Here is an 18,525-nt window from a genome sequence, read left to right on the forward strand (position 1 = left end):
CGCTCAACATATCCTCAAGCTCTCACAGCCAAATGACAACATTCCATATTCTATCCTTTTTTCCTGGCACTCAATCAACACCAAAAATATCTATTTACTAAAGAGTAAATACCACTTGAGAATAAAGGTGTATCAGATGGACAGATTGTTAATAGGAATGATGAAAAATATTATGAGAGGGTTGATTATAATAAATAAAATGAATAAAATGTGATTATTTGTGAGAACGGTTTATGACAAACATTCGTTGACATTGGATTTGAAGATGACCATGTTGCAATCTGCAGTCCTGTGGTAATGTATTCCACAGATGGGAAGTTCTTGGAAAGAAACTGTGTTTATGGAAATTCTATTTGATATTTAGCACACCGAGAACAAAGGAACGTTTTTTGCAGTGCTGATAAATAGACGAGTTCTAGCTGTGAATGTCTCACAAGGAGATTCCAGTGACTAGAACGTAGTTCTAACTCTGTTTTCAAAAATATTTATGAAAAAAACTGTAAATGTTTCCCAACCAAACAAAATAAAATTAAGACAAATGAATAAAATCAAAGATAAAATTATAAAAATATAGATAATTTATACTTACAGAGGTCCGACAAAAGTGGTTGATATCTGGCCCCTGTTAAAACAATAACAGACATTACTTATTTCATAAGAAGTAAACAAATTGGGGTAGAGCAGAGATATTTCTATAAAAGGTCAATTATTTTTTTAGTCACCACCATGCACTTTTGTCAGGGATTTTGTCAATGACGCATTTCTACTTCTGACGTACATCCATGACAGGAGTTGTTTTTTAGAGTTTCACACCGTCAATATCTGCAACAGAGAGATGAAACTTTCAGATCATGAATGCATAAGTTCAGTTAATACAATAATGAAATTTGCAATCCCCCTCTGATCCATTAGGATGGAATAAAAATAGAAGCCATTACTTTTGGAACGCCCTCGTAACAAACTTCCACTAATAAATGCAATGCTCTTTATGTAAACAAATGGAGCTTTCGGTGTTTGACAATGTTTAGCGTTGTGATTTCACTTCCTTCAGCAGCAGCTAAAATCGCCGACATAACAGAAATCCGTCTCGCTTCTCTCGCCGCCTTTTCCCCCTCCATTTTCTTCTTTTTCTTCTAAATGGCCGTTCCCCTTTCTTTGTTTTTCCCCCAGATTTTCTCTCTCTCTTTTTTCATGCAAACGATAAATAAAGAAACTAGACAAATCTCTTTCTCCCTTTTCTTTGTATCGCTGACAATAATCTTCTCTTCTCTATATAAATAAAATGAACTCATTTTTCCCGTCTGATTTTGACATTAATAGGATTAAAAATCAAGATATTTCGTGCAAATATAATATGCACAAACGGCAGAACAATATCTGAGGTGTGTTATAGGCTTATTATTTCTCAAATTCCTCGATAATCTTAGATTTCTATACTTTTTCTGCTGAGAAGTCACGGCCAAAATCGGTTAAGATCAATGGAAGTGGTAAAATATTTTCTCTCTAATAAATTCCTCCTCCCCCTGCCACCACTTAACACCGTTTGGGGATCGTTCACAAGGAACAGTTGAGAAGAGAACACCGGTTTGGCTTCGTAGTTCTTTCATGTGAAGTTATTTAAAATCACTAAACTAAGCTGCAGTGCTCTGTGGCGTAGTGGTTAGCGTGCTGGACAATTCACATTATATTTTCACGTTCGCGCCGACCTACCGTAGTCGTTTTTTTTTTTTTTTTTTTTTTCCTAAACAACTGGAATGGACTTTTCTTGGTGGCCGAACTGTTAACGTTGCAGATGTTTGGGTTTTTTTTCACACTTTATTTTCCTACTTTTACTCATGACTCCGGGTTTGATCCTTCCTACTTACCTACCATAACCTTTTTTAAAACTCCCCCCCGTCCCGGAAACAAACACTCAGGCAACGCCGGGTACCCCCGCTAGTTAGAAATAAAGAAAAATATTGACGAATTTTAGCTCAGCTTTAAAAATCAATTTTAAAAGTAAAATATAAAATAAAATATTATGTAATCCATGATTATACACACACACACACACGCATATATATATATATATATATATATATATATATATATATATATATATATATATATATATATATATATAGCTGTACCCGACCACGCGTTGCTGTGGCTCAGTTTGCTTAAATGGAACACAAAAAACACAGGAATTTTTGTCAATTATGGTTCGAGCTCGACTGGCAGTCACCGGATTAAGCCGAGCAAAGTAACAGGCACAAATTTCAAAACAAACCAACCTTAAAAAACAGAAATACAATATATTTAATAACAAAACCTACTGTCAATTTACTGAATATTTATTTATTTTCCTCAAGAAAAGTTGCATTTTGTATTGTTTATTTACTTTTATTATTTTTTTTGTAATTTTTTTTATCAACAAAAGTTTCTTTTAAGAAAAGATGAATTTTTTTACTGTAAATTATGTAATGTGAAAGTTTTTTCAAGAAAACTTAGATTTTTTTTTGTTTTTTAAAGAAAATTGGCAGTAAACGTAAAATTGTTAGATGTAAGTTTTTTTCAAGAGAATTTACAAATTTTTTTTATCAACAGATATTAAAATAATAAACAGAAAAAATACCCCCATCACCGAGGAAATAATTAAAAAATTACATTTTACAAAAAAACATTTTTATATTAAAAAAAAATGTCGATTTAGTTTTACAACATTTGATCAACACTCGGCTTAATCTGGTGATTACCTGTTGAGCCCTAACCATAATTGACGAAAAATACAAAGGATTCTGATCAAATTCTGCAAGAGTTCCATTCTTTTTAATTTCGTTTTTTTATCAATCTTTTGAGCGGATTATTAGCGACTGCAAACAATCAAATTAAACAAAAATGCAAAAAATTCAATATCTAAAGATTTTCATGGGGTGCTCAGTTTCTAATATAAGGTTCTAGTAAATCGATCATCCTTTATTGAAAAGAAAAACACAAAACCAAATTGGAAGAAGTTATTTTTGTTTATTTTTATTTATTTTCATATTTTCAGCAGATTATTAATGATTTGACATTCAGCTACCAGATTCTGCAATTTTTTTTAATGGCAAAAATTCAATATTTAATGATTTGTAGTGGTTGTTAGGTTTCTAATACAGCATAAATAGATATAGAAGTTTGTGGTGGTTTCACGATGAAACTTGTTATAATATAGTATTAGTGTTATTTTTAAGTAGAAATAATATTTAGGATTTGGGTATAAATTCCTAAACTCATTACACTCTAAATAATTTAAATGACTGAAATAGGAATATCATTAGTCACTGAACAAATATACGTCAAATTCCATTTGAATGTTTAATTTCTTGAATAGTAAAAACATGATCCATAATTGTCCCTTTGTGGTGTTACATCCTTGGTCCGGGTTTAAATGAACGACAGTAATTTTAACTCCAGCACACAGACTTAGGGTTAATGCGTGAACCCGGCTTAAAGAAGGGTAAGGGAATTTACCACCATGGACGGCTACCCGGCTGGTTCCCAATCCAGTCGAGTGTAAGCAAATTTAATCGTCTATCGAATTTTCCCGAGTCTTTAATCAAAACAGTGAGAAGCGAGCATGCAAAAAGGCGGCAAAAAAAAAAGAAAATTCAATTCGGAAGAAGAAATAGATTTTTTTTCTTTTATATGGACTTTATTTATCTTTTTTGTTATGTATAAAAACAAACAAACAAACAAACAAACAAACAAACAAATAAATAATCCAGGATTGAAAGTGGTGAAAGAAAACAGTTCATTAATGACAGACAAAAAAGAGTAGTCGCCATTAATTCCAGAGAAAAAAAGGGGAGATAGTTCCGAAATGAGGTCAATAGCCAATCCGTACGGTAAACTCCGACCGAATATCTACGGTAAACTCCGACCGAAAGTCTTTTGATGTGGGGGTAGAGGAGGAGAAATTCACCTGTTTCTCAAGCGAGTCCAAATCGAAGCTTCTTCTTACCATTTCGGGGTAATATGTTACCGCATATAACATTTCTTTTTTTAGTTTTAAGGTAATCCTTCTCGGTTCTTTTTCTTTTTGGAGCTCAGTAAAAAAAGTTAGAAAAATTCGTTGCTCTTCATGACTAACTCAAATTCAACTATATAATGTTTTTTTTTTCTTTTTAAGGTATCATTCGCTTTTTCGCCACTCGTTCACCAAGAAAACAAAGACATTGCCTTCCCTCGCTGAAATGCAAATCCTGACTGTGTCTCTTTCTTTCTTTTTCTTCTTTCTCCCACCTCTTGGCTGCTGCTGCTGCTGTTGCTGCTTGTGTTCCCTACAGCCTTTGCATGGCCTGGCATATATTCTATAAATAACCTGCCCACAGCAGCATTGCGGTCGTATCCGCTCTCAGTTTTCTTCTCCCAACCTTTGGACCGTGACAGCGACTAATATCCATTTTCGATGAATAATTGACAGGAAAGCGACCAGATGTGGTTAATTTAAATTAAATTTTAATGTCATGATTATATTTTCAATAATCACTGGATTAAATTTTACCCATTTAAAATTTGTGAAACATCTCTAATATACCCACACTGTAAACAAATTCTGTTTACATTAAGCAAGATACTGATGTTGACCAAAAGTTCCTTTTAGTGATGTCACGTGACTGGTGAATCACCGGCGGCCGGTGATATTTCTCCAAATAAAAAAAATGACAACATCGTTACAAAAAAAAAATCACCTTATTTATTAAATAAAAATTAAGTATAATGTTATAATTAAAAAGAGATATATAAAAACACGCATGGATACAATGAAAGTACTATATCAAAATGCTGAAGCAATTAGTCCAGTGGTCATTTAGATTATCGGTTATACTTTTACATATACACACAATTGAAGAGAAAAGTTTACCTTTTTTTAAACTGCCTAGCATCATCATCATCAGTGGTGGTTATGCGTCGATATCGTGTATGCTGTTGCACAAATGGCTGATCTGGATTACTCTTGATTTGCCTACAAAAAACATGGTGTTTCATTATATTACTATTGTAAAATGTTTTGACTCCTAATGGTGGGGTAGATATTTATTTACTGTGCACCGCAGCAAAATGTGGCATAAGGCCGGAAGGTGCAGGACAGGCAAGATCCCCTAAAGAAGGGGCACACTCGCCTCAACAAAAATTGCCTGGGCACCTCCGTCGGCATTCCCCGGTAGGGGCGCCTCAGGCGACAAGCAATTAACTTGCCCCACCGGAAAGCTCGGTGGCAAGGCCTGGAAGGGTGAACCTCCTAAGTAGTACCAAGCGGTGTACCTCAGTCCGACAGGTACTGGACCAGATCTCGGGTCATCACCTGTCAGGCTGAGTGTCAAGAACGGATCCTTGACGAGTACTCTACCCTGTCTCCCTTCAGCCAAAGCCGCTAGGAGACCATCCCCCATCAGACAAACTAATGGGTGATATGACACCAATGACTTTGACAATCGTTTTTATAACCACCGGCTGCACTAACCAACCAATGAAAATCTTCCAAAGTTACTATAAAAATTGTCAAATTTTAGATTCAATCAGTTCGCCGTTAACTACATCACGGACCGCATTTGATTCTTGGTCGCAATCTTCGTTACTAACAATTACTGCCGTCATCTTTGTTACTGGAAAATACTTCACACTCAGTATTGAGACTGCACTCTGTTCAACATTCGAAAACTACGCAAAGTCATACAATCTCCAACAGAGAATCCTAACGACCCCGAATTTCTCAAAAAGAATGCGACTGTTTTTGCAGAACTGATTCAATGCTTAGACGATAGAAGTCTGTCTCTGGTTATAAGAGATGCCTTGGATGACAGACGGAAAGCATTAAACATATTACGAGAACATTATTTATCAAAAGGGAAACCGAAAATTATATCACTATATACAGAACTAACGTCTCTGAAACGTTAGAAGGATGAAACTATTACCGACTACGTTATAAGGGCAGAAACAACCGCCAATGCCTTAAAAATCTCAGGTGAAATGATAAGCGATAGCTTGTTGATATCAATGACCCTCAAGGGACTTCCAGCCGATTTTAAAGCATTTACAACTATTATAACGCAAAAAAGACAAACCCATAAATTTCACTGAATTTAAAGTGGCATTGCGCAGTTATGAAGAGACTAATCGTATGCTCGTGGACAATAATAACTCCAGCAATATTATGAAGTTCAAAAATGCTTCTCGAAAACAGACACCACCAAATTATGCACCTCACCGCAACGTGTTCCCCAAAAGTAATTTTCCCCAAAAAAGAATAAAATTATCTGTTATAATTGTGGACGACCCAACCACAAAAGTTTCCAATGTCGATATAAACGCTCTAAAATGGATTCCGTAAAAAACGTTGAGAACTTTGAGAAAGAACATACATTTCTATTCACATGTAACTTTGACAATACCACAAATGGTAAAAATCTCCTTGTAGACTGTGGTGCTAGAGCGCATGTTATCACAATGGAATCTGATTTTATTAATTTTGATTCAAACTTTAAACTACAAAGTCATTTTGTCGAACTTGCCGACGGTAGTCAAATAAATGATATAGTCTTGAAAAGAGGTGATGCTAAAATATCTCTAAAAAATAATAAAGGCGAAATCTTTATTCTAAAAAATGCTCTGTTCATACCTACATTCAAGCAAGACATATTTTCCGTGCAGGCTGCAATTAAAAAGTATGGTTACCTCAAAAACTGCCTGTCACGATTTGGAAACCTGGCATAAAATTCTAGACACTGCAATACAGCTGATATTAAAAAATTACCAAATGTAGTCGATGGCATGAAAATAATACCTTCAGCCGATCTCCCAAATTGTGATGTGTGTGCACAGGGAAATATGACAAAAGATATAAGCAGAACGCCAGACAAAAAGGCTATGAAAATTCTCTCACTTGTGCATTGTGACTTAGCAGGTCCGATCAGCCCGATGGTGAGAAATAATCTAAGGTACGTTTTGAACTTTATTGATGATTTTTCCGGTTTAATTATAGTTTATTTTCTAAAAAACGAATCCGACACTATCCTCGCCACTAAGAAATATTTAGCTAATATTGCTCCGTACGGCTCGGTAAAATGCATTCGCTCAGACAATGGGACTGAATTTTAGTAAATTCAGTCCCATTGTCTGAGCGAATGCATTTTACCGATGTAGTAAAAAAAAAAAAAAAAAAAAATCGTGCAAACCTTTTACCACTGGCAATGCCCGCTTCAGAGAGTGAAAGAAGAAAGAAGAAGAAGAGAATGGCCACTGCGTCTATTTATAGACTAGAGATCATGGGAAGAGTATGCAAATAACTTTGGACGGTTTTGTCCTATAAAAAGCCTGTATTTGGGAGAGAGGGTGTCTTTTTTGTTTGGCAGAAGCAATTGCTGTCAGAAGTGCATTGGACTGCAGGATTGAAGAGTGAAGATTGAGTTGTGGGGTCATTGTATTTAACCACAAGCTATTTCGGCAAAGAACAGATCATGGAATCTGGGATGTTGAGATTGGGAAAAGATGTGATACCACCTTTTAGTGGAGAAGGTGATGTAGTCGGATGGATAAAGAAAGTAAAACTGGTGGCTAAGCTTCAACATGTGCCAGACCCTGCCAGTTTTATTCCACTTTTTTTGCAGGGAGATGCACTCGCTCTCTATCTTGAGATGAATAATGCAGAACAAGAAGATGCAGAACTGATAGAGATGAGACTCGTGACCGCCTTCACTGTGGGGCCTTTTGAGGCATACGAAAAACTGCAACGATTCAAGTGGACAGGAGAATCGGTGGATGTTTATGCTAATAAAATCAAAAGATTGGCTGGACTGGCGGGATATCTGGGAAGAGGGCTGGAACATACAGCCAAACTGGCATTCATAACTGGATTCCCAGACGATGTATCTGTGGCATTACAGCAGCTACCGAACATAGAGAGAATGGATGTCAGCAAACTGATACCGACTGCACGGCTTTTAGTCAGCAAAAGGGTCGTAGAAACTCGGACATTGGCCGCAAGTGCGCAAACTAATGAGACTAATAAGGGAAAGAAAGAATCAAGCCTTCAGTGCTTTAGATGTCAAGGACCGCACCTAAAAAAAGATTGCACAGAGATCCCTAGGGCCAGGGCAACATGCTACAATTGTGGAAAATTTGGCCACATTGCGAGATATTGTCCTCAGATTCAGGGAAACGGGCAAGGGGGAGCTTCTGCGCCGCAAGCTACCCTAACAATGAAATGAAGGCGCGATACTGGTCTCTTCCTATAATAGAAGTAGAGGTGAATGATTCTGTAATGACTGCACTTGTCGATACTGGGTGCACCACTACTTTAATCAATTCCAAACTTTTGAAGGGATATGGAAGGAGCGGTACAGTGAAAGCAGTTGATGGGAGGAATATAGAATGTAAAGGAGCCAGCCAAGTGGAGATAAAAGTCTGTGGAATGCACGTAAAGGTGAGGGCAATCTTGATGAATCACATCGTTGATGGGATCGACGTCATAATTGGAATGGACGTGATTAATGAACTGGGAGGTGTAACTATAAAGAAAGCCAAAGTGAAGTTTGGAGATATACAATGTGCCGTGGCTGCCCATCAGCTGAATGTTTGCAAAATCGAGGATAAAGACTTTGAAGCAAACTTCGATGGAGATAAATGGACAGTAAGATGGACATGGAAGGGAGAGCCTCCAGTATTGCAGAACAAAGTTCAATATTATAAAAACTCTCTGGAAGGCGATAAGAAATTAGAATTCGAGAAAGAGGTGGAAAGATGGATATCGGATGGTATTCTGTTACCATGGAAAGGAGAAAGAAAAGGCGTGTTGCCATTGATGGCAGTATTTCAGGTCACAAAAGGGAAAGTTAGGCCAGTGTTCGACTTTCGTGAGTTGAACCGTTTTGTGGCGTGTCATACAGGGAGTGACATAATAGATGTATGTGATGAAAAGATAAGAAAGTGGAGACAGTTGGTAGGAGGGACCGCAATAGTGGACCTTAAGTCTGCCTACCTGCAACTACATGTGGCAAAGAAACTATGGCAGTACCAGTTGGTCTGTTATAAAGGAAAAACCTATTGCCTAACACGATTAGGATTCGGACTTAATGTCGCACCAAAGATTATGGCAGCCATTTTAAAAACAGTATTAAAGAAAGGAAGTAGGACGAAAGAGGCCACTGATTCATACATTGATGATATAATGGTAGACGTAACGAAAATATCGACACAGGAAGTTGTGGAACAGTTGAAGGGGTTTGGGTTAGCAGCAAAATCTCCGGAATCCCTGGACGGAGGAGCGGCACTGGGCCTTAAGCTTATGAAAAATAAGATGGGTGCACTAATGTTCAGGAGAGGCAACGAGATCCCAGAGATGGGAGGAGAAATTAGTAGGCGGGAGCTATTTTCGATCTGTGGTAAATTATTGGGGCACTATCCAATTGCTGGATGGCTGCGATTAGCATGCAGTTATGTGAAAAGAAGAGCAAATGGAATGGATTGGGAAGAAAAAGTTGATTGCAGAACCATGAAAGTAATGCAGGGGGTTCTAGCTGAGGTGAAAAAAGAAGACCCTGTTAATGGCGCTTGGCACATACCTGAAGTGAGCACAGGAGTCGTGTGGTGTGATGCAAGCAATATTGCAACTGGCGTGGTTGTCAAGATTGGCGGTGTGGTGGCGGAAGATGCAACTTGGCTGAGGAAAAGTGATGACTTTAATCACATTAACATAGCTGAATTAGATGCTGTTCTAAAGGGTGTCAATTTAGCTATCAAATGGAGACTGACAAATATTGAAATAAGAACTGATTCAGCCACTGTACTCAGTTGGGTGAACTCTACTGTGGAGAAGAGTGGCAGAATACGAACAAAGGGTGCCGGAGAAGTGATAATAAAGCGGAGATTAGGGATGCTTAGAGAGTTGATATCTGAATTGAAACTGCAAATAAAAGCAGTGTTTGTGCCTTCTGAAAGAAACAAGGCAGATGCGCTAACACGGATAAAAAAAACAGTGGTTAATTGAGAAAGAGGAGGCGCCGATATGCTGTCTTGGAATTGGAGAAATTAAAGAGTTGCATGACATGCATCACATATGAGTGGAGAGAACATTATATTTGGTGAGGCAAGTGGATCCGAATGGAAAACGGGAAGAAATTCAGATGATAGTAAAGAACTGTGTTCGGTGTCAATCGATCGATCCTGCCCCAAATATACATAATCCTGGGGAAATTGGAGTTTTAACGAACTGGACGAGACTAGCTATTGACATAGCACACTACCGAGGGGGAGCGTACTTATCAATAATTGATTGTGGGCCAAGTAGACTGGCGATATGGAAGGAACTGCGAGTGGAAGCCGCATCTGCAGTTGCAACTGAATTAGAAAAGGTGATGCTTGAACGAGGTCTAGTAAGGGAGGTGATAATGGACAACGGCACTGTTTTTCGCTCAGAAATCTTTCAGACGATGTTAAAAAAATGGAAGATTAAAAGTTATTACAGGGCAGCCTACAGACCTGGAGGAAATGGCATTGTGGAGCGACATCATCGGACCGTGAAAGCAATAGCTGAGAGAGGAAGAATATCGCCTGAAGAGGCCACATTTTGGTACAACATGTCCCCTAAGGTCGGGCAAAGAGATGACACAGTACCACATAGAGCAATCTTTAATTACGAATGGAGGCATCCTAGAGACATGTCACCGGAAATTGATGATCAAGGACCAGCCAGAATCCAAATAGGAGAAGAAGTTTGGGTGAAACCGCCTAATGCCCGATGCACAACGCAGTGGGGAAGAGGAGTGATAACAGGAGTGCAATCCCCAAACAACTTAAGTGTCAATGGAATGCCACGACATGTTTTAGATTTAAGGCGTGTGGTCCATTTAGGTGATGAGGATGGTGGTACTGAGCCAGGGAGTGATGAAGATGAACCGGTGCAGATGCAGAGACCGCAAAGAGAACGCAATGCGCCGATCTGGACACGGGATTATGAGATGTGAATGATCTTTAATGATCATGGGGGCGTGTAGTAAAAAAAAAAAAAAAAAAAAATCGTGCAAACCTTTTACCACTGGCAACGCCCGCTTCAGAGAGTGAAAGAAGAAAGAAGAAGAAGAAGAGAATGGCCACTGCGTCTATTTATAGACTAGAGATCATGGGAAGAGTATGCAAATAACTTTGGACGGTTTTGTCCTATAAAAAGCCTGTATTTGGGAGAGAGGGTGTCTTTTTTGTTTGGCAGAAGCAATTGCTGTCAGAAGTGCATTGGACTGCAGGATTGAAGAGTGAAGATTGAGTTGTGGGGTCATTGCATTTAACCACAACCGACTTTGAACTTCTATTAATTAACAAGATGTCTACTCATCGAATCGAAAGTATCGCATAGTTTATGGACTTATGCTTTAATTGCAGCAGCATATATCAGAAATAGATCGTTCAATAAAATATTAGGCAAAACACCGTATGAAGCGTTTTGCGGTGTAAAACCTAAAATGAACAGAATGCATATATTTGGTTCAAATTGTTTTGCATTTATACAAAATACCAGTAAACTAAATACTAAAAGTAAAAAAGGTATTTTCATAGGTTACGATAAAAACAGTCCAGCATATTTAATCTATTATCCAGCCCAAAATGCCATAAAAAGGGTTAGATGTGTAAATTCAATGATACATTAAATTTAAAAAATGGCGATCCAGTGGATGAAAAACGTGGTCGATCACAATGAAAATATTAATAACGACGACACTTACAGTAGAACTACTGACGAAAATATTAACCAGACACGTCGATACCCAATAAGGGAGCAAAAAAAGCAGACTTCTTACAAATTGAAAAGATACAAGACTATGCAGTGGATTACTGTTACTCGTTGAAAAGCGCACCGGAAAGTTATGATGAGGCGATTAATTCAGAAAATCACCAAGAATGGAAACAAGTTATGATATCCGAATCGAAAGCTTAATCTGAAAATAACACATACGAAATAGTGGCAAACCAACAGATAAAAATATAATTTCTTCACACTGGGTTTTTTTTCCAAAAAAATCACAACTTCTGGCAGTGAAATCTTTAAAGCAAGATTTGTTGCAAAAGGTTTTTCACAAATTTCTGGAGTGGAATATTTTGCAACATTTTCATCAACAGCAAATTTAACGACAATTAGAATTTTATTACAACTTGCCGCTCAGTACAATTGAAAAATACATCAAAATGGATGTAAAAGATGCTTATTTAAATGCCCCGATTAACTGTGAAATCTATATTTACCCTCCAGAGGGATTTAAAATGAAAAAAATAAAAATTTCTTATGGAAACTGAATAAATCGTAATATGGATCAAGACAACGTGCTCACAATTGGAATCTAACACTCCATAATTATTTAATAGAACAGGAATTCAAGCAATGTCCCATAGACGCATGCATGTATACCAAAAATGTAGGTAATAAATTGTTGATTTTGGTTTTTGGGTCGACGATATACTACTCGCCTCAAACTGCGAAAACACTTTAAAAGATATTAAAAATAAATTAAATAAAAAATTTAAAATGGCCGATCTTGGACGACTGTCATGGTTCCTCGGTATAAAGTTTATCCGTGAAAATAAAATTATAACTATGAACCAATCACGATACATTGAAAAAATTCTGCTCATGTTCGGAATGCAAGATTGCAAACTGCATAAAACTCCCGTCAAAATAGAAATATAGAGACCGAAACAAAATCCATAGATAATCGATTATATAGAGAAATGGTTGGAAGCATCTATTTGATGACCGCAACCAAGCCTGGCATATGTCACGCTGTAACAAAGCTATCTCAAAACTTATCGAGACCTACAATTAAGGACCTTAATCATGCAAAACAAATCCTTTGTTATCTAAAAGAAACTAAGGAACAATCTTTAATGTTTAAAAAGTCTACATATCCTCTAAATTTAGAAGGATTTTCAGATTCAGATTGGGGTAACTCTGAGGATAGAAAAAGTATAACGGGGTATTGTTTTAGACTGTCAAAGACTATGATCTCTTCGAAAACTAAAAAGCAACGAATTGTTGCCCTTTCTACTTGTGAAGCAGAATTTGTGGCCCTTACCCATTCGACGCAGGAGGCAATTTTTCTGAACACCCTTCTAAAATCTATTTTAAAACCTGATCTAAGTAAAAAACCTATAATAATTCATTGTGATAATCAGAGCAGTATCTTATTAGCAAATAATTCTATGATTCATCAAAGATCGAAGCATATTGATATCAGATATCATTTTATAAGGGATGAAATAAGTAAAAAAATCTATTACTCTTACTTATGTGACGTCTGAGAATAATATAGCCGACATTTTGATTAAACCTATAAAAAGAATAAAATTAAAACATTTTATAACCGAACTTTTTGGAATCTAATCATGAATAAATCTCTTTTCAGAAACCCAAAAAGACAAGCATGAACAGTCGAAATCACACCAAAAAAAAAAAAAAAAAACAATTTTAATCGTGCCGGGCACGACGTTAAACTGCAACCATTTCTATCTTACTAACCAAATTAACCAACTAATACCTAACATAATGTTTTCAGTTTTTGTTTACAAAAAAATGTATATTTGAATTTTTGTGCATATATGTTTATATGGATTCTATTTTTGTGTTTGGGTCTATTCTTATGTGCATCAAAAAAAAAAAAAAAACTCCATGTGATTTACAAAAAAAAAAAAAAAGATGGCCTCTTTTGCACACATTGTACCAATATATTAATTATTTCCGACCAATGAGAATAAAGACAAATTCCCCCAAAACAAAAACAAAAAAAAAATTATTTTATTGGTTTATTTTTATTTGTTCATTTATTTGTTTATTTTTATTTATTTATTTATCTATTTTTCTTTCATTTTCTCAAGTCAAACCAAAATTGAATCTGAAAGGATTTTTCCATTATATCAAAAAATTATATCAAAAAAAGGGTGAGTAAAATGTTTTTGACGCCTAATGCGAGGGGGGTAGATATTTATTTGCTGTGCACCGCAGCAAAATATGGTACAAGGCTGGAAAGTGCAGGACAGGCGAGCTCCCCTAAAGAAGGGGCACTCTCCCTTCATCAAAAATTGCCTGGGCACCCCCGTCGGCATTCCCCAGTAGAGGCACCTCAGGCGACAAGCAATTAACTTGCCCCACCGGAAAGCTTGGTGGCAAGACCTGGGAGATTGGACTTCCTAGGTAGTACCCAAGCGGTGTACCTCAGCCCATCACCTGTCAGGCTGAGTGTCAAGAATGGATCCTTGACTCTACCCTGTCTCCCTGCAGCCGAAGCCGCTAGGAGACCATCCCCCATCAGACGAACTAATGGGTGGTAGTTATTTAAATGCTGCCCACCTCAGCATTATGTGGCACAAGGCCGGAAAGTGGGAACCCCGCAGGCTCCCCTAAAGGAGGGGCACTCCTGCAATTTTAAAAATTGCCTGAGTAACCCCGTCGGCATTCCCCGGTCGGGGCGCCTCAGGCAGCAAGCAATAAACTTGCCCCACCGGAAAGCCCGGTGGCAAGGCCTGGGAGGGTGGACCTCCTAGGTATTACCCAGGCGGTGTACCTCAGTCCAACAGGTGCTGGGCCGGTTCCCGGCCCCTCACGTGTTGGGCTGAGTGTCAAGTGACGAATCCTTGACATGTACTACCCTGTCTCCCGGCAGCCGAAGCCGCTAGGAGACACATCCCATCATCCAGGTGTATAATGGGGTAGTTATTTAAATGCTGCCCACCTCAGCATTATTTGGCACAAGGCCTGGAAAGTGGGAACCCCGCAGGCTCCCCTAAAGGAGGGGCACTCCTGCAATTTTAAAAATTGCCTGAGTAACCCCGTCGGCATTCCCCGGTCGGGGCGCCTCAGGCAGCAAGCAATAAACTTGCCCCACCGGAAAGCCCGGTGGCAAGGCCTGGGAGGGTGGACCTCCTAGGTATTACCCAGGCGGTGTACCTCAGTCCAACAGGTGCTGGGCCGGTTCCCGGCCCCTCACGTGTTGGGCTGAGTGTCAAGTGACGAATCCTTGACATGTACTACCCTGTCTCCCTGCAGCCAAAGCCGCAAGGAGACACATCCCATTATAAAAGGTTTATAATGGGGTATGACACCAATGACTTTGACAATCGTTTTTATAACCACCGGCTGTGCTAACCAACCAATGAAAATCTTTCAAAGTTACTATAAAAATTGTCAAATTTTAGATTCAATCAGTTCGCAATTCCCTACTCGTTAGTGATGGCAACGATCGGCCTCTGCCGGCCAAGACCAAAGTCTATTCTGCGGTCCACGCTCCAAGAGTCCGAGTTGTTTCTTTTTGCGCTTGACTTCGCAAGGACCAGCCCCTTCTTGGGGATTTGGACCAGTAAAGTTTTGCTTGTTTTTCTGATTGTTTTTGTTATTGCCCTCGGGCAAATTACTAACTGTTTTCGTTTTTCTTTCTTTTTTTCAGGTAGTCCGGGGTCCAGCTAGTGTTTAAGCAGCCGGCAGGACTAAGGGAAACTGACGTGCCTTTTTAGGCGAAGGTCCCCTTGGCTTCCAAATCGGCGGGCACTTAGTTGGGCCTTGGGCCATCAAAATAGATGGAGCAGGCCGCTGCTCCTGCCACCTTGGGGGACGCCCCAGGTGTAGGTGCCGAGAAGGGTTTGGGGGGTGCCGTCCCGAAAGGCACCTCCAGATCAAGAAGGGCTTCAGGGGTCGCCACCCCCAGTGATGGTTCGTGTGACGGTTCGTGGTCGGTTCCGGGGGTCGCCGCCCCCAATTCGGTCGGAACGAGCGTGTTGCCGGGGTTCGCCGCCCCCAATTCGGTCGGAATGAGCGTGGTGCCGGGGGTCGCCGCCCCCAGTTCGATGAGTACGAGTACAGCAGAGACCGGCAGCCCACGAGTGGTTGACACCCCCAGTGCAGGCTCGGGGATTGCACTAGTGCAACCAGCAACAGCAGAAGGGCCTTCTACAATGCTGTCTCAAGGGACCAGGAGGTCCTGGATAACGCCAAACACAGTGGTGGCTACCTCCAGAGAACAGGTCGTCGAATCATGGAAGAGGTTCATTATAGAGACTCCAGGCGGTGAAGTCCCTTACGAGAAGAAAAAGAGAAGACGGCCGGTGAAACGCTGGTGGGCCACAGGCGATAATTCAGCAACACCCACACAGACGCAATCCGAAAAGAACAGCCCCCAGAAGTCCACAGCGGAAGGGCTGAGGAAAACAAAGTCTATGGAGGTGATTGTGGTTGATGGGTGCTCTCCGGGGATAGTAGGGCCAAAGGATAAAGCACCAGTGCCAGTCGGTGCGGAGGAATGGCCAGCCCTCTCGATGGACGATTCTCCGATCCCGGCTGCACAGAGTCAAGTCGCTACAGCACCAACTTGGAGTGGCGCTCATAAGGAAACAGCTCCGATAGCGGAAGCGTGGGGTCCGAGGGAAAAAAAGACCCCACAATATTATAAGGACCTCTATGAACAGAAATACCAGCAATATGTGGAGGGGATGGAAATGAAAGTGGTCCCAGGGATCTTGGAAACATTACAAGAGTGAACAGTCTCCCTCGTGACGTTCGAGTTGAAAGGCATGGGGCTGACTGGAGTCCCCAAAGAGAAAATGCTCGAGATCCTGGGGGAATTGAAGATCCCCGCACAGTATATGATCCGGCGTTTCCACGCCACGTGGGATCTCCTTTTGCCAACGAAAGAGGAGGCGATAAGAATTGCAAAAGGGGACCTCACCTGGAAAAATTATCGTCTACGACCGGAATACATGTCGAAGCGTCGTGCGTTCGTGATGATTATTGGAGTACCGTGTTTCGTATTGGAGGATCAGCTGGGAGCGACAATGTCCCAGTTTGGGGAGGTGGAGATGGTGCAGCCGGTGATGGGCCCCAAGGGCATAAAAACAGAGGATTTCAAGGTCGAGATGAGAGTAACTAGGAAAGAATTCGACAACATCCCTGCCCAATTGACATGCGAGGGCTGGCACATGCTGGTCATAGTGGAAGGTCAGAGACCGCACTGCTGGCACTGCCAGAAACCGGGGCATGCGTCCCGCTTCTGCCCCAAGAGAAAAGCAGCAGAGGCAGAGAAAGAGAAGGTGGTTGCAAGACCAGTGGAGAAGGAAGGGAAAAAGACGGAGGTAGAGAAGAGCGAGGCCGGCACCTGGAGTAAAGTGGTTTAAAAAAACCCAAAAAATCATCAGAAGAAACAACTCCTCAAACAACACCAAGAGGTGCAACGGGGTCGGCCAAAAGAAAAAACTTATGACAAGTTCCTTTGAGTCTGAGGATGAAGAAGGCAAAGATAAGAGAAAGAAAGAAGTAAAGAGAGAAAGGAAAAACAAGGACGAAGATACTGAGCACCCGCCACAGGTCCCCCAGGAGGAAGCTCAGCCCACCCCTCCCCTTTTCAACACTCCAGTGGAGCAAAGTGAAGCTCCCATCACTGTTATGGAGACACAAACAGAAATAACGACTCCATCAGAGAAGATAGAGAAGAGACGAGACCAGCAAGAAGCGGCCCCCAGAAAGGAGAAATCCAGAAATTTTCCATTCTGGCCCGGGGAGCACATCTGCGAAGTTAGTGTAGAAGAGACGACCAGCGACCTTAATGGACGCCAGAGGAAACATCAAAAAACCCTCGAAAGCCTCTCAAAAGTGGACGAGAAGGAGGTCGTTGATCCCCGGAACTTTTCTGATACTCCCCATGTGATCACGTTTGTGCGTCCAAATAGGGGAGGGAGAGCAAAGGCCCTGTGGCGGATGCTAGAAGCCGGAAAGGTGGACGGGGAGCACCCATCACTACTGCAGATAGCAAAGCGCTGTGAAGGGAGGGTCCCTGTTTATGTTCATCCCTCCTTTTATAGGGCATTAAAGATTACGTTCCCTTTGGACGTGGGGGGCCTGGCTCAAGACGGACGGCTTACGTCCGACCTGCTCACGGGCAGTCTTGGTCAGGCCTTTGACGTACTATCTCCCGAGGACTTCAGACCCTTAATAGACGAATACTACTAGGTAGGGAAACATGGCCTTGAACCTAGTTAGTTTGAATGCAAGGGGCATGAGATCTCGAAGCAAGGCTGCTCGCGTGCTGAGGGATCTCGTGGCCATTGAGGTAGATGTAGCTGCCATACAAGAGACCCACTTTGTTGGGGATGGGGACTGCGATGTGCTGGTAGACGATTTTGATGTTTACTCAGCATATGGCAGCCTCCATAGCCGGGGGGTTTCTGTACTGGTGAGTCGCACTCTGGCTGTGACGGTTACGCTTGTCCACGCGGACGCTCATGGGAGGCTGGTCGTGGTCGATGTTGCCGTTAAAAGCGGCGCATTCTGGATTGTGGCAGTTTATGCGCCCAACATCCAAAGTGAGAGGGTTTCCTTTTTTCGGCGGGTGGAGGTGTTTCTCTCTTCGGGTCTGGAGCGGGTAGTGCTAATGGGGGACTGGAATGCCATCCTGGACCCCAAGATAGATAAGGTCGGGGAGGCTAGTGGGTTGGAAAGGTGTGACAACACCCTGTCTGGCTTGATGGCCTCGTGCG

General features: G+C 40.7%; 1 protein-coding gene across 3 annotated transcripts in view; it reads right to left on the minus strand.

The window, feature by feature from the left end:
* Positions 1-18,525, minus strand: part of LOC145268769 (uncharacterized) — a 319,098-nt gene that overhangs the window by 78,152 nt on the left and 222,421 nt on the right. For all 3 annotated transcript variants that reach the window (XM_080124371.1, XM_080124370.1, XM_080124369.1), the window contains 2 exons: positions 4,886-4,987; positions 590-622 (listed from right to left, as the gene is read on the minus strand). In XM_080124371.1, coding sequence (XP_079980497.1) covers positions 590-622; positions 4,886-4,987 — 135 coding nt within the window. The remainder of the gene's footprint in view (positions 1-589; positions 623-4,885; positions 4,988-18,525) is intronic.

This window comes from Euprymna scolopes, chromosome 44 (genome assembly GCF_053919585.1).
Source record: "Euprymna scolopes isolate OS-2025 chromosome 44, ASM5391958v1, whole genome shotgun sequence".
Classification (NCBI taxonomy): domain Eukaryota; kingdom Metazoa; phylum Mollusca; class Cephalopoda; order Sepiida; family Sepiolidae; genus Euprymna; species Euprymna scolopes.